General features: G+C 44.1%; 1 protein-coding gene across 1 annotated transcript in view; it reads right to left on the reverse strand.

Moving 5' to 3' along the window:
* Positions 1 to 20,675, reverse strand: part of S100PBP (S100P binding protein) — a 105,361-nt gene that overhangs the window by 77,399 nt on the left and 7,287 nt on the right. Inside the window, exons 2-3 of the mRNA XM_073615346.1 lie at positions 18,644 to 20,024; positions 15,700 to 15,785 (exon numbers count right to left, since the gene is read on the reverse strand). Coding sequence (XP_073471447.1) covers positions 15,700 to 15,785; positions 18,644 to 19,897 — 1,340 coding nt within the window. The 5' untranslated portion in view covers positions 19,898 to 20,024. The remainder of the gene's footprint in view (positions 1 to 15,699; positions 15,786 to 18,643; positions 20,025 to 20,675) is intronic.

The raw sequence follows: 20,675 nt of genomic DNA on the forward strand, positions 1-20,675 counted from the left end.
TCTTAAAGGGACAGTACGCTAAGAAAAGATTTGTTTTGTGTTTTTTATTAATTCACTGGTACCAGTAAACTGATAGAATGGAGGAACTAAATCGAACAGCTGGTGCAAGCACGCATAGACCAACAGAAACTAACCGCTTGTTGATAACTGCTACCCAAGTGGCCATGCAGGAGCAGAAGGATTTCAATAAGCTCATACAGACTCAGGTACAGTCCCTGGCTGACAAAGTCCTACGTGTGGACAATGTTGCAGATTTACGCAAGCGAGTGCAGGCTGCATTACAGAAAATGACGGCCGTGGATGATGTGGAGGCTTTCCTCACAGTTTTTGAGAGGGTGGCAGAGCGTGAAGAGCTACCCCCGGAACAATGGGCTGAGGTCCTTGCCCCCTTTTTGACCGGAGACCCTTAGAAGGCCTATTTTGATTTAAATGCTGCTGAGGCCCGGCAATATGAAACTCTGAAAACTGAGCCTAATTCTGGCCCACCTTGGTGTAACAATGGCTGTGAGAGCTCAGCACGTCCATGCGTGGCAATTTAAGGTGGACCAACCTGCAAGGTCCCAGATGTATGACCTCATTCACCTCACTCGGATGTGGTTACAGCCGGAGGTCATCACCCCAGCCCAAATCTTGGAGAGAGTCGTAGTAGACCGCTTTGTGAGAGCCCTTCCAACCCCTATACAGCGGTTTGCCGGGAGAGCTGATCCTAAAGATGCCAATGAATTGGTGGCCCTCGTGGAGCGGTACTTGTGTACTGAGGATTTTCTTCAGGGTATAGTACCCACAGAATCCTTCTCGAAGAGACAGAAGCCCACCAACCCGGGAAAAAGCAATCCTGCCCTAAAGTGGGGGAAAAGGGAAGTAAATGCGATGGAGGTTCCTGAGGCGCAAGGAGTGAAGAGGCTCAATCACCAAAGGGAGACCCGCCAGGGACCAGGGTCCTTTAGTGTGCTGGCGTTGCCAAGAACCGGGGCACCTGGCCGCCAGTTGTCCGCTAAAACAGGAATCTATGGATTACAGTATGACCCAGAAAAGCTCTTTTGTTACTACACCAGGAGACACCCCACAACAGTCAGGTGGCACTGAGAAACAAATTTGTGTCATTAAAGTGGACGGTTGCCAGATGACTGCCTTGCCGGATTCTGGAAGTCTAGTAACTCTATTGCATGCCCCAAAAGTTGCAGCGACAGCTAATGGGTGTGGTTTGTATTCATGGGGATACCAAGTGCTACCCCACGGCCATTGTATCTATCGAATCTCCCTGTGGCACTATGGACCCTGAGGTTGGAGTAGTCCTAAATCTCATGTATAACACTGTCCTTGGACGAGACTTCCCTTTTTTCTGGGATTTATGGGATAACGCCAAGGGAGCAAGGCCCCCCCCAGTAGGATCGGATTCCTACTGCCCAGAACCGTTAGACGAGCAGAACGAAGAGAAAGAGACCAGCCCACGTCCCAGCTTAGGGACCCCACTTTAGCTAGGGCAAGGGAACAGGTAAAAGTGATAAATGGGGTACCCCAAGAGCCAGGGAAGGAGGCCATATTCCCACATTCGATGAAGTTCGAGGAGAGAGACTTGAACAGTTGCTAGTACCTCAACCTCATAGACGCATGGTACTGGACCTGGCACATTCTCATGTTCTTGGGGGACATCTGGGGGTGGATAAAACAAAGGAAAGAGTATTGCAAACAGTTTTATTGGCCAGGCTTACACAAAGAGGTAAAAGTGTACTGTGAATCTTGCCCAGTTTGCCAGAGCACTGCTCCAGTCTCACGTTTCCGGAGTCCACTGGTACCTTTACCCATCATTGAGGTGCCCTTTGACAAGATTGCCATGGATATTGTGGGTCCCTTGGTTAAGTCCGCTAGGTGGCACCAGTATTACCTGGTTGTCTTGGACTATGCCACCCGGTATTCAGAGGCAATCCCGTTAAGGAACCCCTCAGCTAAGAGTATTGCTAAAGAGCTTTCTCTTATATTTTCACGTGTGGGTATTCCTCGGGAACTAACTGACCAGGACATGCCCTTCATGTCGAAGGTTACTAAAGAGTAGAGGTCGACCGATATATCGGCCGGCCGATATTTGGCGTTTTTTACTTAATCGGCATCGGCCGATTGTGCTGATAAAAAAGGCCGATTATAACTTCAGCCGTGACTTGCAAATGACTTCTGTAATAGAAGTTAATGCAAGTTTCCTTAAGTTATCTGTGGAGAGGATTCTCTCCTCCTCTGGGCAGCCTGCCAAGTCTGATAAGAAGATACATTGTATCTTTCAGGTTCTTTTTATCAATAGACTGAACTCCGTGTGTAGAAGCTCTCAGTTTAACCATTTAAAGACTAAATCTTTTCTGACACTTGTTGCTTACAAGTAAAAATCCTGTATTTTCTGCTAGAAAATCACTTAGAACCCCCAAACATTATATATATTTTTTTAGCAGAGACCCTAGGGAATAAAATGGTGATTGTTGCAATATTTTATGTCACACGGTATTTGCGCAGCGGTCTTTCAAACGCAATTTAAAAAAAAAAAAATACAGTAATGAATTAAAAAAAAAAACCTAAGCAGTAAAGTTAGCCCATTTTTTTTCGTCCAAAAGTTTTGATTACCTGTTTTTGTGTATTTATTATTTAAGATATTTTTTTTTTTTTTTTGTTTTTTCTAAATTATACATACAAGTGAACTGATTGAAGGTTTGTTTTGTTTAATGTTTAAATGAAAAAAAATTTCTGTATTACTTAAGGCTGCTTTCACACTGGAGCGGGCATGCGTTGATGGTAAAACGCTGTTAGTTTTAGCGGCGCTTTACCGTCATTTTAGAGGCGCTATTCGGCTGCTAGCGGGGCGCTTATAACCCAGCTAGCGGCCGAGGAAGGGGTTAAATGCGCCCCTGAAGCGCCGCTGCCAAAACGCTTTGCAGGCGCTTCGGCAGTGGTGCGCATTCATTTCAATGGGCAGGAGTGGTGGAGCAGCGGTATACACCGCTCCAAAGATGCCGTTTGCAGGACTTTTTTTTACATCCTGCCAGCGCATCGCCTCAGTGTGAAAGCACTCGGGATATCACACTGAGACTGCAGGGGAGCCGTTTTACAGGCACTTTACAGGCGCTATTTTTAGCCCAAAAGTGCCTGAAAAACGCCCCAGTGTGAAAGGGGTCTAACTGTTAGATTTTATGAGATGAAGGGAAAAAAGAAAGGAAAAAAAAAAAATCAGCCAAATATATCGGCCCAAAAAAAAAATCGGCATCACATATCGGCCATCGGCCACCGCGATTTCTAAATATCGGCATCGGCCAGAGAAAAACACATATCGGTCGACCTCTGCTAAAGAGTTATGTAAAGTATTTAAAATTAATCGGTTACGCACTTCTATGTACCAACCACAAACGGATGGTCTAGTGGAAAGGTTCAACAAAACGCTAGAAGGAATGTTAAAGCTAGTGGTAGCGGCAGATGGTAGGGACTGGGATTGCCTCTTGCCCTATCTCATGTTTGCTATATGGGAGGCACCCCAAGCCTCCACCAGCTTTTTCTCTTTCGAGTTGCTGTACGGCAGACACCCGAGGGGCCTATTAGATATAGCAAAAGAGACCTCTGAACAAGAGGCAACCCCACTCAAAAGTGTAGTGGAACATATTGCTCAAATGCAAGACTGGATTGGAAAAGTAATGCCCATTGTTAAGTCCCACTTGCAACAGGCTCAAGCTAGACTCCAACACCGTTCCGCCAGGATCCGAACCTTTAACCCCGGTGACAGAGTTCTGGTGCTGATACCTATGGTGGAGAGCAAATTTCTGGTGAAATGGTAAGGGCCTTATGAGGTCGTAGAACAGGTGGGGGAAGTTAACTATAGAGTACATCAGCCTGGTAAAAGGAACCCCCAACCAAATCTACCATGTCAATCTATTGAAGCCCTGGAAAGACAGAGAATCCCTTATGGTCCAAGCACCCTTGGCGATGACTACCACAGGTCCTTCTATCATGCCTGGGGTAGAGATTGCTAAGGCCTTGTCCGTAAGCCAAAATCAAGAAACCAAGGAATTTCTGCTAAGAAATAGGGAGTTCTTCTCTGATCTTTCAAGGGTAACCTCAGTAACAAAGCATGATATTGTGACCAAGCCAGGGGTGAAAGTTAACTTAAAACCTTAACGCATCCCAGAAGCTCAATGCCAAGTAGTTTCAGAGGAAATGAGGATGTTGGATCTTGAGGTAAGTGTCCCATAGTGAGTGGTGTAGTCCAATCGTCCTTATTCCCAAGCCGGATGGAAGCATCCGATTGTGTAATGATTTCCGAATGTTAAATGAGGTGTCAAAATTTGACGCTTATCCAATGCCCAGGGTAAATGAATTAATTGAGCATCTAGGACATGCTCGATATAACACCACCCTGGACCCTACGAAGGGGTATTGGCAAACCCCACCAAGCCTATGCATCTGCGTATTTAGATGACGTGGTAATTTTTAGTGCAGACTGGGAGAGCCACTTACCTAAAGTGCAGGCTGTTACTAACGTCCTCCAGGGTGAGGGTCTGACAGCCAATCCTAAGAAGTGTGCTGTGGGATTAGAGGAGGCCCGGTATCTGGGGTACATTATTGGCAGGGGGATAGTACAACCCCAAGTCACAAAGATCCAAGCAATCCAAAGTTGGCAAAGACCCCTGAATAAAAAACAGGTCAGGGCTTTTTTGGGGTTAGTAGGCTACTACAGAAGGTTTGTCCCCAATTTTGCTACATTGGCCGCTCCCCTTACAGATCTTACCGGGGGGGGGGGGGGGTTGGGGGGAGTCCACAGGAGTAACTTGGTCCCCAGAAGCTGAGAAAGCTTTCCAGAACCTAAAGACAGCTCTGTGTAATAGCCCTGTCTTAATCACCCCAGATTTCACACAGGAATTTATAGTGCAGATGGATGCTTCAGAAGTGGGATTAGGTACAGTGTTGTCCCAAGTGGTGAATGGGAAGGAACACCCCATAGCGTTCTTAAGCAGAAAATTGACCCCTGCTGAAAAAAGGTACGCCATTGTAGAACGGGAATGTTTAGCCATCAAATGGGCTCTTGAAATTTTAAAATATTATCTATTAGGGCGACAGTTTAGGCTCCTAACTGACCATGCCCCACTCAAATGGATGGCCCAAAATAAGGAGAAAAATGCAAGTTACCAGATGGTTCTTGGCTCTACAGAATTTAAAATTTTTAGTAGAACATAGACCAGGTAGCCAACAAGCTAACGCTGATGCCCTCTCCAGAGTTTGCAGTCTGGTTGCCCAAGGTGCTGAACCCCCCCCGAGTTTGAGCAGAGGCGGGAGTTATGTAGCGGGGTGCCTGTGAAACAAAGTAAAATGACAGGAAAAGTAATTGATGGGATATATGTTCCCCCACGGATTCTTAGATTTACAATCTAAGGTAATACCAGCAAAAACTTCAGGGTAAAGGATAGTTCTTTACCCTGTGTTGGTAAAGGCTGTTCCGGGGCTGGTTTTATTGGGAGTCTGATAGAGCTCTGGGTGGGACAGACTTCCAAGTCCGTGGACCGCAGCTTAATGTTTTCCTTTCAGGTCTTGATTAAGGCAGCTGGTCCTGGGAGGGAGGGAGAGAGAGAGTGTCTCCATGTGAGGCAACTAGGAGCATCGCTGCTTGTTTTCCCTAACTTTGGATACAAAATATTTGCATTTGGAAGGACATTTACTACAGAAACCAAGGACTGGTCAGACTACAGACACAGTAAGGCTCGGTAGAGCAGAAGTTTATTTTTGTTTGATTGACGGCAAGATGCCCTTTTTTTTCTGTTTGGAAATCTCCTGTGCATTAAACATGGTGTTTTCCTAAAGAGACTGAGTTAGTCCCTGCCTTGAGTCTGATCCCCTATAATATATTATATTTTATATATATATATATATATATATATATATATATATATATATATATATATAATATCTTATTCAGCTGCAGCATGGGTTTATTTATTTTGACAGCAACAGGGTTTGCTCTCATGATACTTAAATCCATGACTCCAGCGTTGTAGAAGGCGATTTCACCACCACAGTTAAAAAAAAGAATGGTGCATGTATGCCCATCATTAGAAGTGGGTGGATGCAGGGCAGAATTCTAATGGTGGGCATACCACCAATCAATCTCTTTTTTCGTTCAGCCCACAGGCTGCAAGAAAAATAAAAAAAGAACATTACAATATATGCCCAGCAAGGACCAGCGCATACTGGTATGTTGCTGGACTTTGAGTGGTTATACTAGAATGATGTCTGCAGGTTTAGGTATCATCTTGGCATCATTTTTTTTCAGCCGGCTTTCAAATAAAAGCAATCCTAGCGGCCAATTAGCCACTTTTACAAGCAGTGGGAGGGAACGTCGCCCCCTCTCCTGCCGTCTTCCACGTTTTTTTCCCCGTCCCACCAGGGAACCAGAGAATGCAGCCTGTGGTTCCGCCAGCTGACCATAGAGCTAATCAGAGACTAGCTCCAATCATCTCTATGGCCTAAGAAACCTGAAGCTATGAGCATTTAATGACTTCGGTTTCACGAGATATAAACAATGTCATTGGAAAAATGGGAAAGCATCTTATCACACCGATCTTGGTGTGGTAAAATGCTTTAAGGGCTGAGGAGAGATCTAGACTCTAATAGACCCAAAATTTTTCAAAAGAGAGTACCTGTCACTACATATTGCTATCATAGCGAATATTTACATTAAAAAAAAAAAAAAAAAAAAAAAAAAGAAATGAAAAGGGACCGTGTAAATAAAAAAAAATAAATAAAAAAAGGTGAACGCAAGTGTCGGTTTCATGTCGTATGTGAGCAGCAATTGCACAATGCATGTGAGGTATCACCGCGAACGTCAGATCGAGGGCAGTAATTCTAGCAGTAGACCACCTCTGTAAATTGGCAACCTGTAAAACCTTTTAGAAATGTTCATAGTTTGTCGCCACAGCACGGGTGTGCGTAATTTTAAAGCAGGTAGTGTTTGGTAACGATGTACTCGGCATAAGATCATCTTTTATATTACACCAAACATTTGGGCAATATTGTGTGTTTTTGTGCATTAAAATTCAAAAGTTTTTTCCCCAAAAAATTGAGTTTTAAAAATGGATGCGCAAATACTTTGTGAAAAAAAAAAAAATTTTGCAACACCCACCATTTTAATCTGTAGGGCCTCCGCTTTAAAAAAAAATACAGTATATAATGTTTGGGGGTTCAAAGTAATTTTCTAGCACAAAAATATTTTTTCATGTAAACAAAAAGTATCAGAAAGGACTTGGTGGTTCCAGTGGTTAGAAGAGTGGGTGATGTGTGGCATAAGCTTCTAATGTTGGGCATAAAATGCCAGGACAGTTCAAACCCCCCCCCCCCCCCCCCCCCCAAATTACCCCTTTTTGGAAAGTAGATACCCCAAGCTTTTTGCCGAGAGGCATGTTGAGTCCATGGAATATTTTAAATTTTGCCTCAAGTTTCAGGAAAATTACTTTTTTTTTTTTTTGAAACGCTTCTAAAACACAAATGTGGCAAAAACGCCACTTAACGCAGCATGTGAACGCGGCAAAACGGACATTTTAAAACGTGGGTTTTTTATCTGTCAAGTTAAATAGTTCAGGAGAGGTTGTAAAAACATCCCGTGTACATGAAGCCTTAATGATATATTGCTCACACATGGCATGGGTATATGTAAAATTACACCTCAAAATACATTCTGGCAAAATATAAAATATTCTGTTGACTCAACATGCCTCTCAGCAAATAGCGTGGGGTGTTTTTTTGTCATTTTTCAAAAACAAAATTTGTCATTTGACAAAAACAATAAAATAAATATTCAATGGGCTCAACGTGCCTCTCAGCAATTTCCTACAGCCATTTGTCTACTTTACAAAATGGGGTAATTTGGGGGGGGTTTGTACTGCCCTGCCATTTTAGCACCTCAAGAAATGAGATAGACAGTCAAACTAAAAGCTGCGTAAATTCCAGAAAATGCACCATAGTTTGTAGACGCTATAACTTTTGCGCAAAACAACAAATATACGCTTATTGAATTTTTTTTTTACCCAAGACATGTGGCTGAATACATTTTGGCCTAAAAGTATGACTAAAATTGAGTTTTTCTTTTTTGTTTTTTTTCAAACAAAAAGTAGAAAATATATATATATATATATATTTTTATTATTATTATTATTATTATTATTATTTTTTTTTTTATATTTTCAGTCTTTTTTCGCTTAGATTGCAAAAAATAAAAATCCCAGAGGTGATTAAATACCACCAAAAGAAAGCTCTATTTGTGGGGAAAAAAGGACGCAAACTTAGTTTGGGTACAGCATTGCATGACTGCACAATTACCAGTTAAAGTAGCGCAGTGCCAAATTGCAAAAAGCGCTCTGGTCATTAAAGTGGAGTTCCACCAACATGATTTTTTTTTTTTTTTTTTTTTAAAGCCAAACTTTGGATCCTAAACATACATTAATGCCACTCACGTTTTAAAGAAAGTTTGCTGCTCTAATACACATTTGATCAAAAAATACCTTATATTCTGCTGTGTATGAAGTTCCCATATTGCTTGTGCCCATGTGAAGCCCACAAGCATTTATTTCCGGGATACAGTGCAGCTGACTGTCCAGCATGCACCGCCCGTTCTCACGCATGACAGTGTAAGACGCTTGCAGCGCAGGAAACTTATCACGTTGCCATCACAACGGGCGGCATTGTCGGAAGTGCCTGCCCCGTTGTGATGGCAACCATCAACACGTGACTGGAGTCATCACGATATTCCGGAAGTGATGTGATAACGAGCGGCGGCCATCCACACTGAATCCTGGGAATTATGACACATAGCTCCCAGCAGACAGTGCGCCGCCGGATATGACGGACATAGTCGTGGGTGGCAGAGACAGGAAACTCGATTGTAAACTGTACTATCCAGGTAAGCTGTCAGAAAAAAAAAATTCCATTGTGCAATCTATATGCTGCTAAAATCCTTTTGATAAGTTCTAAAAAAGTGGGTGGAACTCCGCTTTAAGGGGGCAAATCCTTCCAGGGCTGAAGTGATTAAAGTAGGCTTTGAACTTCTTGCAAAAAAAAAAAATAATGGCTAGGCCAACCACAATGACCATCCATTCTGCAGGGAACCCTCGTCAATTGGATATTGCTGAGTAAAATACTTAGTCTTAGAAGGAGCAAAGAGTTTTTCAGGGTCTGGCCAGTCATCATACAGGATGGGCTGTAAGAAAGGATATACTGGAAAGGTCTTAGCAGGTTTGGGCATTTCAGGGAGCCCATGCTGGGGATCTTAGGGTGAGCAGACTCAAGCTGCTCTAATACTAAATGTGTTCTGTGTCAATGACTGCAGCAAAGGTATTCTTAATGAAATCTTAAAGATCTCAGCTAAAGGAATCTAAAAAAAAAAGATAACAAAGCATATCCCAAAAAAATAAAGTTTTTTCAGTGAAAACAAGTATGGACTACTTTTAAATATCTGCTTGAACTGTGAATAATTTTTAACACAGAAAATTAGGATTTATAAACACTTCCCTTTAATTCTGGGTTTCTGGCCTTCTGGACTATTAACATCCCCACTATCCAGCACTCAATTGACTATTAACAGCAGCCTCATTAGAGACTGCTAGCAGTTGGACAGACTTGAAAGTCATGAAGTCAAGGCCCCAGTAACAATGCTCTCATTCAAACCTTTAAAGATAAAGGATGTTACGACTGGACCGGTGTCTTGTCGAATACTGTCCCCCATCCGATAGTGTCCGCCCTGTACTGCGCAGGCGCAGTACAGAGGACAAACGAGAGCTGAAAGTCTCCGAAGTTCAACAGCTGATCGTCAGCTGTACACGGCGCCTGCGCTTTTATTCTTACCCTGTGTCCAGGTTCATTCCCTACTATCCAAGTGGACATAGAGTAAGAATAAATAGATGCCGAGCGCAGCGAGGCCGTGACTGAAGCGTGGCGAGCGAAGCGAGCCCGCGAGGGGCCCTCTTACACAGCCATCACTAATAAGTGCCCAAGCGCCCTGTACAGCTGATGGTCAGCTGATCAACTTCGGACACTTTCGGCATCTCCTTCTCCTCCGTACTGCGCAGGCGGGGCGGACACTATCTGATAGGACAGTTCTCGTCAGAACACTGGCACCGGCACCCCCGCCCCCCAACGATCTGACAGCTTGTAGGGATCTTGTCCCCCATCCACACCCCCCCCTCCCATGATCTGACAGCTAGTAGGGATCTTCTCCCCCATCCACACCCCCCCCCCCCCACACCGATCTGACAGCTAGTAGGGATCTTCTCCCCCATCCACACTCCCCCCACCCCCCTTCTCAGCGGTTACAATTTTAATAAAACGTGGCCGAGCGGGGCTCCACCCGCCTGGCTGCGTCACTCATTCACTCACGGTGTTCTGTGAACGGAAAACTACAAGGTCCAGCAGCCTTTGTGGCTGTCGACTTGTAGTTTTAAATGAACTACCATGGGGCTGTGGGAGTTCATTCATTCTCTCTTTCTGTCAGACTGTATCTGCTTGCCTGTACGGGATGTATGGACACACAGATACACCTCCTTCCTGCAACAGGAAACACATTAGTCCACCATTATAAATTGTTAGTCCACCATTATAAATTTGTTAGTCTCACCTGTGTGCCTCAGTAGTTTTGCGTTTCCTCTGGACCCACAGGAGTTGCAAACGTTTATTATTTTATCCAGTCTCTGTGCTTTCTGCAGGGGACTCCCTGACCAGCATCCCAATCAGCCGAGGGGGCCTTGGGAGGGCGAGCAGGGGCAGCAATCTGAGCCTCAAGGCTCTGCTTGAAGTTTCGCCCCTACAGAGGGGTATGCAACTATCCCCCTAGCTGCACCACATGCCGTCTGCATTTTTCCCCACAGCTACTGCTCCTCGATGGTGGAGGGCCATCCGGCTGAGCCCCGCACTCCAGGTGCTTTAGAGGCTCCCTCGCTGTGCAGGCAACCTGGCCGTCGACCCTCCTGCTCACTGATCGTATTCCGCTCGCATCCCACAAATCTCTCTGCAAGTTCCCCTCGTTTGCGGTCCTGGGAGGTATAGCAAGAGAGGCTGGACGCATCATTTCCGATCGTGCGGTCCGGTCAGGGGCCATCTTGGTGGAGGCTGGAGCCTCCAGGGAAAAGGCCTTTAATGTGCCCCCTCCCTATTGGAAACCCAGTAAGGAGGACGCCAGAGAGAACGTGGCAGGTGCAGGTGTGTCCACCAACCCGCACAGGGTCAGCTGGGGGTGGGGCTGGAGCAGGAAGCAGAAGGGCTCTCTAAACAGAGGATCCCGGTGGCTGGCCAGGTCGGACGCTTCTCCACCCTGCCCTGCGGATCCTGCATATCAGGATAGCTCCAAGGTAAGCCAGAGCACTGTGGAGTCACCTCTGTCTTTACCTCCCTACAAACCGTACAATTGCATTGTACACCGCCAACCTCACTCAGGCCCTTTGTGCTTACTTGCAGGCAAAGGCCCCAGAGGAAAAAAGGGCGCAGACCAGAGCAAGGCATGCGCCTCTTACGGTCATCGGTTTTTCCCTGAGTGAAAAAAGCCACTATGCCAAAAATGCATAAAATGGTGGCTAAGGAGTCAAAAGGCTTCCTTAAGGACATGCTTAACTCCTTCAAAAAGGAAATAAAGAGCACTATTGGGCCAATACACTCAGCAGTAGAGAAGCTGGAGGTGCCAGCAAGCTCTAGCCAAGCCAGTACCCCATCTAGTCGATTTGGATAACTCCGAACAAATCTCAGAGGACGGCTTATGCTGGGATTCCGAGGAGGATGACTCGGCATCAGAGGGCACCCTATTTCCCTCAGAAGACAGATAATCTTCCAAGGCTCGGTCTCATCTGGTGCAACTTGTCATGCGACTTGGGACTGCAGAGTCGCATGACAAGTCATACCCCGTGACTTCCAATGAGTACCGTTCATATCTGTGGGACTTCAGGTCGCAGCGACTTCAAAGTGGTCCCTGCACTACTTTGGTCCCACTTTGATGCGACTTGAGGTTCATAGACCTCAAGAATACACCATGGTTTCAAGTTGCATCAAAATCCCTGGCAAAATTGCGTCAAAAAATCGTGCGACCTTCAGGTTGCAATTGTGGAACCTAGCCCAAAGGCTATAGCAGACACACTGGGTATCAAAGAGCAAAAAGCTGCAGGGCTTTCCCTGCACGACAAAATATACAAGGGGTTGCAGCCCAGAAAACCCAGGGGAAGCTCTTCATACCAGGTGCAGTCAAGTGCAGGAATCCATTTGCAGAAGAAGACACCAAGACTTGGGCGAAAATGTCCCAAAGTGGATGCCTCCCTCGTGAGAGTCGCAAACAAATCCGACTTAGCTTTTGATGATGCTGAGCATGAGAAGCAGTGGGGGCAATTTTGAATCCGGCAATGGCTTCCACCTGCACAGCTCGCACCCTAGTAGCTGGCTGTCTCAACTGCAAGCGTTGCTAGGAGACACGCCAAGGGAAGAATCAGTGAGGACCATTCCCACACTAACCAGAGTGGCAGCTTTTCTAGCAGATGCCTCTGCTAAAATGGGTAGATATCTTCTAGGGCCATGACCTTAGGGAAGAGAGCCCTGTGGCTGAAAGTCATAGGAGGGGACATCGCCTCTAGGAATAGGCTGTGTGGGATCCCATTCACAGGAAATTTTCTGTTCGTGCCAGACCTGTAAACGGTCCTGGACAGGACTGCAGCGAAGAACAAAGGGCTCCCCCCAAGCAAAAAACAAGCAGGGGAAGGCGCCCTTTTGCCATTCCAGGAGATTTAAGCCGCTCAACAGAAGAACGTGGGTATGCATGGCCACAATAGACTTGCAAGACGCATACTTGTATGTACCCATAAAGAAAAGTCATCCAAGATACCCAAGGTTCACGATCCAGGGACTGGAGGCCACCCTGCATCTGCAGTACACATCTTTTGCCTTTTGGCATCTCTTCTGTGCCCAGAATCTTCTCAAAGATTATAGCAGAAGCGCTAAAGGGCCTGAGACAGCAAGGCATAGGCGTGATACCATACCTAGACAATCTGCTGTTCTTTGCAGATACAGCAAAAAAACCTAAACAACCTCTGCGCAGGTATTTATCCACAAAACCTGGGGTGGATAGTACAGAAAAATCATAGCTGACCCCAAATCAGAGGTGGTATACTTGGATTATGTGCTAGACGCCAGAGTAACAAAAACCCTCCAGACGGAAGAAAAGAACGAGGCAGTGCTAGGACTGATGTCCTCGATCCCAGCCATCACCTGGGCACAGCTCCACATTAGGCCTCCACAGAATCACATTTGACCCAGTGGGATGGTGATCCATCATCCTTTAGAAATATCCATTCCTGTCCCTTGGTTGGTCAAACGATCTCTTCAGTGATGGCTCAATCTGCTCCGTTACGCCGAGGGCCGCAAGCCAACCCTGTGAGGATTACCACAGACGCCAGTACCCTAGTATGGGGGATCTCTGTACACAGGGGAGATGTAACTCCAGATGGTCTTGCGCCTCCTAGTATATGAGGGAATTAAAAGCCGTAGAGGAAGCGTGGAGAGCATTGCAGCCAGCTATCCAGGGGAGAGATGTTCAGATTCAGTCAGACAAACGCCACAACAGTGGCATACCTGGACAGGCAAGGAGAGACAAAATCTCCTCGTTTGACCCTGACAGAAGCAATTCTGTCATGGGCTAAGACAAACATCCGATCAACCTTAGGCATACTCTTGAAGGGGACAGACAACACGTTGCCAGACATTCTAAGTTAAAAGACCATCACCAGACAGTGGTCTCTAAACCAAGCAACCTTCTTGTGGATCACGCAAACCTGGAGAGTGCCCGAGGTAGATCCGTTTGCCTCAAGGACAAATGCGAAACTGCCAAGGTTCTTCTCGCTGGATACCACAGATGGCAACATCAGAGTGTATACGTTCAATCAAAGTTGGGCACACCAGCAGTGTTATGCATGCCCTCTGACCGCTCTAATACCAAAGGTGAGCCAAAGAATCATGGAAGAAAGGGCAACAGTGATACTCGTAGCACCTCACTGGCCCCAGGGAACATGGTTCAGTCACTCGAAGAAACTGTCTCCAGCCGCACCAGATACAGCAAGACCTACCGGACCTCCTATCGCGAGGGCCAGTCAACCACCCGAATCGTAAACTCATGAAGCTTTCGGCTTGCTTACTGAGAGGGTGAGGCTGCAAAAGAAAGAACTGTCGGACAGAGTGATCAACCCCATTCTAGCCAGCAGAAAACCCCATAACTAGAGTGAGAAGGAAGTTTGTCTCCTGGTACGGAAACAAACAGGATTCCGACAGAGAATCATCCTAGCGATTCGGGATTTCCTGCAGGAGGGAGCAGACTTGAACCTCTCTCAGAGCACGCCGAAGGTACAAGTGGCAGCACTCTCCCCCTGTCTGGATACCAGATTAGCAGAGGACCCATTTATAAAGCTATTCATGATCTCATTAAATAAAGCCAGACCCGCTAAAGTCGGCAGAACTCCGACATGGAACCTCTCCACGATGCTCAGAGGATTCCTCTCTCCGCCATTCGAACCACTGGAGGAGTGCTCAGATAAAAAGCTTACACTAAAACCCGCACTCTTAGTGGCCCTAGCATCGGCCAGGGGGAGTAGGTGAAAGTCTCAAGGTTTTTTTTTTTACACAATGGAACCCTACTGACTGATCCAGGCAGATAAAATAGTCCTCTCGCTAAACCAAGTTTTTCTACCAAAAGTCTCTTCAACCTTTCACAGGATGCAGAATGTGGTTATCACATCTCTTCCTAAGTCAATGGATAGCAGAAAAGACACACAACAAACTAGAAGTAATACTCATAGTTTATCTCGAGAGAACAAAGGGCTGGCAAAGAATTGCCATGTCACTTGTCCTCTATGCAGGAGTCAATAAGGCAAAGCAAGCATCGAGACTCACGATGGATAAACCTTGCCATACAGATGGCCATTTGGGGGCAAAACCTTGCCCCCTCAAGTAGGTTCAAAGCCCACTTGACCAAAGCCTGGGTAACCTCGGTCGCAGAAAAGGCAGGGGCAACTCTGGAGCAGATCTGCAGGGCAGCGACATGATCGAGCTTCAGTACCTTCGCGAGACACTACCACAGCGACCAGCTGTCAAGACCAGATATTGGTCGCAAGGTGCTCCAGACCTTATCCCCACCCTAGTAAGTATTGCTTGATACATCCTCTCGGATGCTGCCCTGGAAGACTATTGGAGAAAACAGAGTTAGGTACCTGGTAACTCTATTTCTAAGAAGTCTTCCAGGGCAGCACTAGTTCCCACCCTAAGCGATGATACCAGGTATTGTGGGGACGCATTGGCTTACTGAGAGTTCCTTCGGTGCTTTAATACTACTGAGGCACACAGGTGAGACTAACAAATTTATAATGGTGGACTAATGTGTTTCCTGTTGCAGGAAGGAGAAGCCTATCTCGGATGCTGCCCTGGAAGACTTCTTCGAAAAAGAGTTACCAGATACCCAATTCTGTTTTTTTTACCTGCAAAAATATGTACATGTATTATTTTTTGTTAAAAAGGTGAACTTATTTTAAGTTTTAAAATGATAAATAGGTTCATGCCAAATAAAGATCTAGCAACCGTTTCAGAAAAAATGCATACCGAGAACTAATAAGGACAAGTGGTTTATCAAGACAAACACAGCATCAATGATACGGACTGGAAAAATTCAGATACCTGTGTGCTGGTTTTGGCAATGGTGTAACTGCAACACATGACCTTTGTTGGACAGATGTAGAGGAATTTGTTGCAGGGGCTGTGATCTGCATAGAAGTACAAAAATGAAATATACATCATTGAACTGAATTTAAGGAATAAATGCTCTATATTACATAAATTGTGCTTTTGGAGGTCCAAGCTGTCATCCCTGTATACATGACCTATTTTTTTTTTTTTATTTTCACCACAGTGTAACGTGATATAGTATGTATTTTTATTTAAAGAGTAACTCCACCCAGGCTGAGAAACAATCCCCTCTGGGTGATCCATGAACTTTGCAAAGATTTTAACAAACTTTGTTGCAGATTCCTACCTTTAGTTGCTCTGAAGAAATAGTTGTTTGTTAGGTTGTGTCAATGTGCAAAGTGAATCTGAATCAGAGCTACTTTCATTATCAAGCCACTGCTGCACTTGCAAGGTTCTAATAAGTGAAAATTTCAGCATCTGACTGTTGGGCGTTATGCTCGTAATACACGTATAGATTTTTGTTAAATTTTCATATTAAGAAGGTTTGTTCGATTTTCTAATCGTTACTGGGGTCAAATTGATGTTTAGTCTCGACCACAGCGACAGGAAAATTAAAAGGAGCAGAATAGAAAGCATTTCTCAAACGAATTTTAGGACAACGTATGTGGTTTTCATTCAGAAGTTAAATTTATTTTAAAATCGAAAGTCAAAAGCAATTAAAATTTTCTAACGGCATTCGCCCATTCATCGAATGTACAAAGAACTTTCATATGAATATTCTCGTCTGAAAATCTATACATGTATGACCTGCATAACTCATCAAAAACTGAATTTTTGTTGCAAAGGCTGCCTAAAATCAAACTTGCATCTTAGTACACACTTCTGGGAAAATCAGCAACCCAAACAAGCAGGAAATTACAATTTTTACGAAAAATTACAGATCTCCATTTAAAAAAAGGAAAAGGTAATTTTTAATAAACTACAATAGGACTTGTGTGGAAACACATACATACATACATACATACATACATATGTAACGGAAAGTATTCAGACCCCCTTAAAAATTTTCCCCTTTTTGTTATATTGCAGCCATTTGCTAAAATCATTTAAGTTCAGTTCATTTTTTTCCTCATCAATGTACACACAGCACCCCATATTGACAGAAAAACACAGAATTGTTGACATTTTTGTAGATTTATTAAAAAAGAAAAACTGAAATATCACATGGTCCAAAGTATTCAGACCCTTTGCTGACACTCATATTTAACTCAGGTGCTGTCCATTTCTTCTGATCATCCTTGAGATGGTTCTACACCTTCATTTGAGTCCAGCTGTGTTTGATTATACTGATTAGACTTAATTAGGAAAGCCACACACCTGTCTATAAAAGACCTTACAGCTCACAGTGCATGTCAAAGCAAATGAGAATCATGAGGTCAAAAAGGAACTGCCTGAAGAGCTCAGAGACAGAATTGTGGCAAGGCACAGATCTGGCTAAGGTTACAAAAAAAATTTCTGCTGCACTGAAGGTTCCTAAGAGCACAGTGGCCTCCATAATCCTTAAATGGAAAATGTTTGGGACGACCAGAATCCTTACCTAGAGCTGGCCGTCCGGCCAAACTGAGCTATCGGGGGAGAAGAGCCTTGGTGAGAGAAGTAAAGAAGAACCCAAAGATCACTGCGGCTGAGCTCCAGAGATGCAGTCGGGAGATGGGAGAAAGTTGTAGAAAGTCAACCATCACTGCAGCCCTCCACCAGTCGGGGCTTTATGGCAGAGTGGCCCGACGGAAGCCTCTCCTCAGTGCAAGACACATGAAAGCCCGCATGGAGTTTGCTAACACCTGAAGGACTCCAAGATGGTGAGAAATAAGATTCTCTCGTCTGATGAGACCAAGATAGAACTTTTTGGCCTTAATTCTAAGCGGTGTGTGTGGAGAAAACCAGGCACTGCTCATCACATGTCCAATACAGTCCCAACAGTGAAGCATGGTGGTGGCAGCATCATGCTGTTGGGATGTTTTTCAGCTGCAGGGACAGGACGACTGGTTGCAATCGAGGGAAAGATGAATGTGGCCAAATACAGGGATATCCTAGACGAAAACCTTCTCCAGAGTGCTCAGGATCTCAGACTAGGTCGAAGGTTTACCTTCCAACAAGACAATGACCCCAAGCACACAGCTAAAATAACGAAAGAGTGGCTTCACAACAACTCCGTGACTTTTCTTTAATGGCCCAGTCAGAGCCCTGACTTAAACCCAATTGAGCATCTCTGGAGAACCTAAAAATGGCTGTCCACCAACGTTTACCGTCCAACCTGGAGAGGATCTGCAGGGAGAAATGGCAGAGGATCCATAAATCCAGGTGTGAAAAACTTGTTGCATCTTTCCCAAAAAGACTCATGGCTGTATTAGATCAAAAGGGTGCTTCTACTAAATACTGAGTAAAGGGTCTGAATACTTAGAACCATGTGATATTTCAGTTTTTTCTTTTTTAATAAATCTGCAAAAATGTCAACAATTCTGTGTTTTTCTGTCAATATGGGGTGCTGTGTGTACATTAATGGAGGAAAAAAAATGAACTGATTTTAGCAAATGGTTGCAATATAACAGAGTGAAAAATTTAGGGGGTCTGAATACTTTCGTGTGTGTATGTATGTATATATATATATATATATATATATATATATATATATATATATATATATATATATATATATATATATATATATATATATATATATATATATATATATATATATATATATATATATATATATATTTTTTTTTTTTTTTTTTTTTGCTTTATTGGTTTTCCCACAAAAATTGAGTTACCCTTAAACTACAACTAATTAAATCATTCTTAGAAGTTATGTTTTGATCATATATTTTTCAAGTTACACGTTTAAGAAATTATTCAACCAAAGGGTGTTGCATACCGTTTGCTGGCTGCTGGATGTCTGTGTGGCACTTGAATTTTCAGGCTGTTCACTTAGACCTACAGTGGACTGGGCATCACTTTCTGTAGACGTGCTGGGTTTCACATCTTCAACAGCATCAGTATTTGACTGGGTTTCAGAGATTACCATTGTAGAAGTTGATGGCGACTCAGAATCTTTTGGAGGCTCAGGTACAGTGGAAGGTGGACAATGGACCTTCAGTGCATCTGATAGGTTTAAAGTGGATGGAGAGAGTTGCTGAACAATATCTGCACTATCAGAATCAGCAGAATTAGCTGTTTGATTAACAGTGACAGCATTCAAATGCTTGATAGTGCTTGCGGAATTGGATATCGCAGATCTGCCTTGTTCTGTGCACTGTATAGAAGGTTCAGCAGCTGTCTCTTCTTCAGATGACAACCCACTTCTGGGACTGGTTGCTAAGAGATTGTCAATGTCCCCATCAAAACACAACTCAGGGTCAACCTTCCATTCCACTACAACATCCATTGTATACAGAGAGTTGGGTGACTGAACAGGAAGGTTGGCTGAGCCATCACTGGCAAGCTGATGATAAAGTGCTTCTGTGTTATTTAATATAGGCACTGCTGAAGTAGACAATCCATTTGTTTCTTGTACAGAATCAGAAGATTTCACATTGTCAACAATGTTGCTTTTCTGTTTTGACACCTGAACCTCTACAGAATGTAGGATTGAATGACAGGGTGATGGAGCCATTGCGGCATAGTTATTCAGGTCTTCCTCAAACAGGGTTGCTTCGGTCAAATCATTAGGACCATCTAACTGACTACAGGGTAAAGCACAAAATTTTTCTTTATCTTCTGATTCTGGAGTAAGAATACATGCAGCATTGCTTTTATCCAATCCAGAAGTTTCACCTGCAAAGCAGGAGTCATCTTCAAGTAAGGACTCAATCTCATCCACTGTCAGATATAATGGAGAGTCATCTTCATTATCTGAAGGTTCCAGCAAAGAATCATCCCACTCATCGCTGAACTCAGGATTTTGTTCCAGTGTATGAGATGCGGTACTTACATGGCTCTGTCTGACACCTTTAGATTTGGAGGTAGGAGATCTCCACGAAGGGAAAGATGCAGAATGTGGTGTACTGCAACGAAAGACAACACTGCGAAGTTTCTTAGAGCAAGGGGGGGTTACTGCTGTAACTTCTTCTCGTTGGCGCTTCAAGCCAGTTGCTCGATCATTGACAATACTGATCTTTATATCTTCCATCTTTCTAGGAATGGGCTCTTCCCAAGTTGATGGGTATCGCACAACTTGTCACTCAGAATTCACCGTGTCTACAGTCAAATCACTGCTTTCATTGGTACTTTTCATAGGTCTTTCTGCACCTGAAATTCTGCAGAAGCAAGTTGATTAATAGCACTGCTTTACAATACTTATAGCTAAACATTTTATTTTTGTAACTCTAAATCAGGGGTCTCTAATACACTGCCTGCAGGCCATATCCAGCCTGCTACAGTATTGCATCTAGCCCCCAGCTAGGGTCATGCTGTCGGTTGGACAGCCTGTATCACAGTAGGGTCAGGACACCCCTCTTTTGCTTTTGTTCTGAATCATATCATGCCGAATCCCAAAATATACAAGTAAAACAATTCATTTAATTATAAAACTGACGTTTTTTGTCCTGTGTTTCAGTACAAGTGACCTTCAGACTCAAAAGTTTGGAGAGCCCCGCTCTAAACAACCAATGTCACATTAATACCTATATAAAAAGACAGTATTTACTAAGCTCTGGTAAATCATGTAATTACCATCACAAACTCTCTTCTTAAAGGGACTTATGCTGTTCATAATTTTGCACAGACTGTAAGTGGCACCTATACACAGTGGCATTTTCATAATCTTATTTTTCCTGCTAATGCTGCCACTTGAATCTCTGCAGTTGATTCATCTACCAAACTTTTGTTCTCTGGTGCAGAAATGAAATGCAGCATCCTTTAAGGTTGTAAGCTTTTACAAGCAGGAACCACCGCCCCCCCAACCCTCT

Source organism: Aquarana catesbeiana, linkage group LG02 (genome assembly GCF_042186555.1).
Source record: "Aquarana catesbeiana isolate 2022-GZ linkage group LG02, ASM4218655v1, whole genome shotgun sequence".
NCBI lineage: Eukaryota > Metazoa > Chordata > Amphibia > Anura > Ranidae > Aquarana > Aquarana catesbeiana.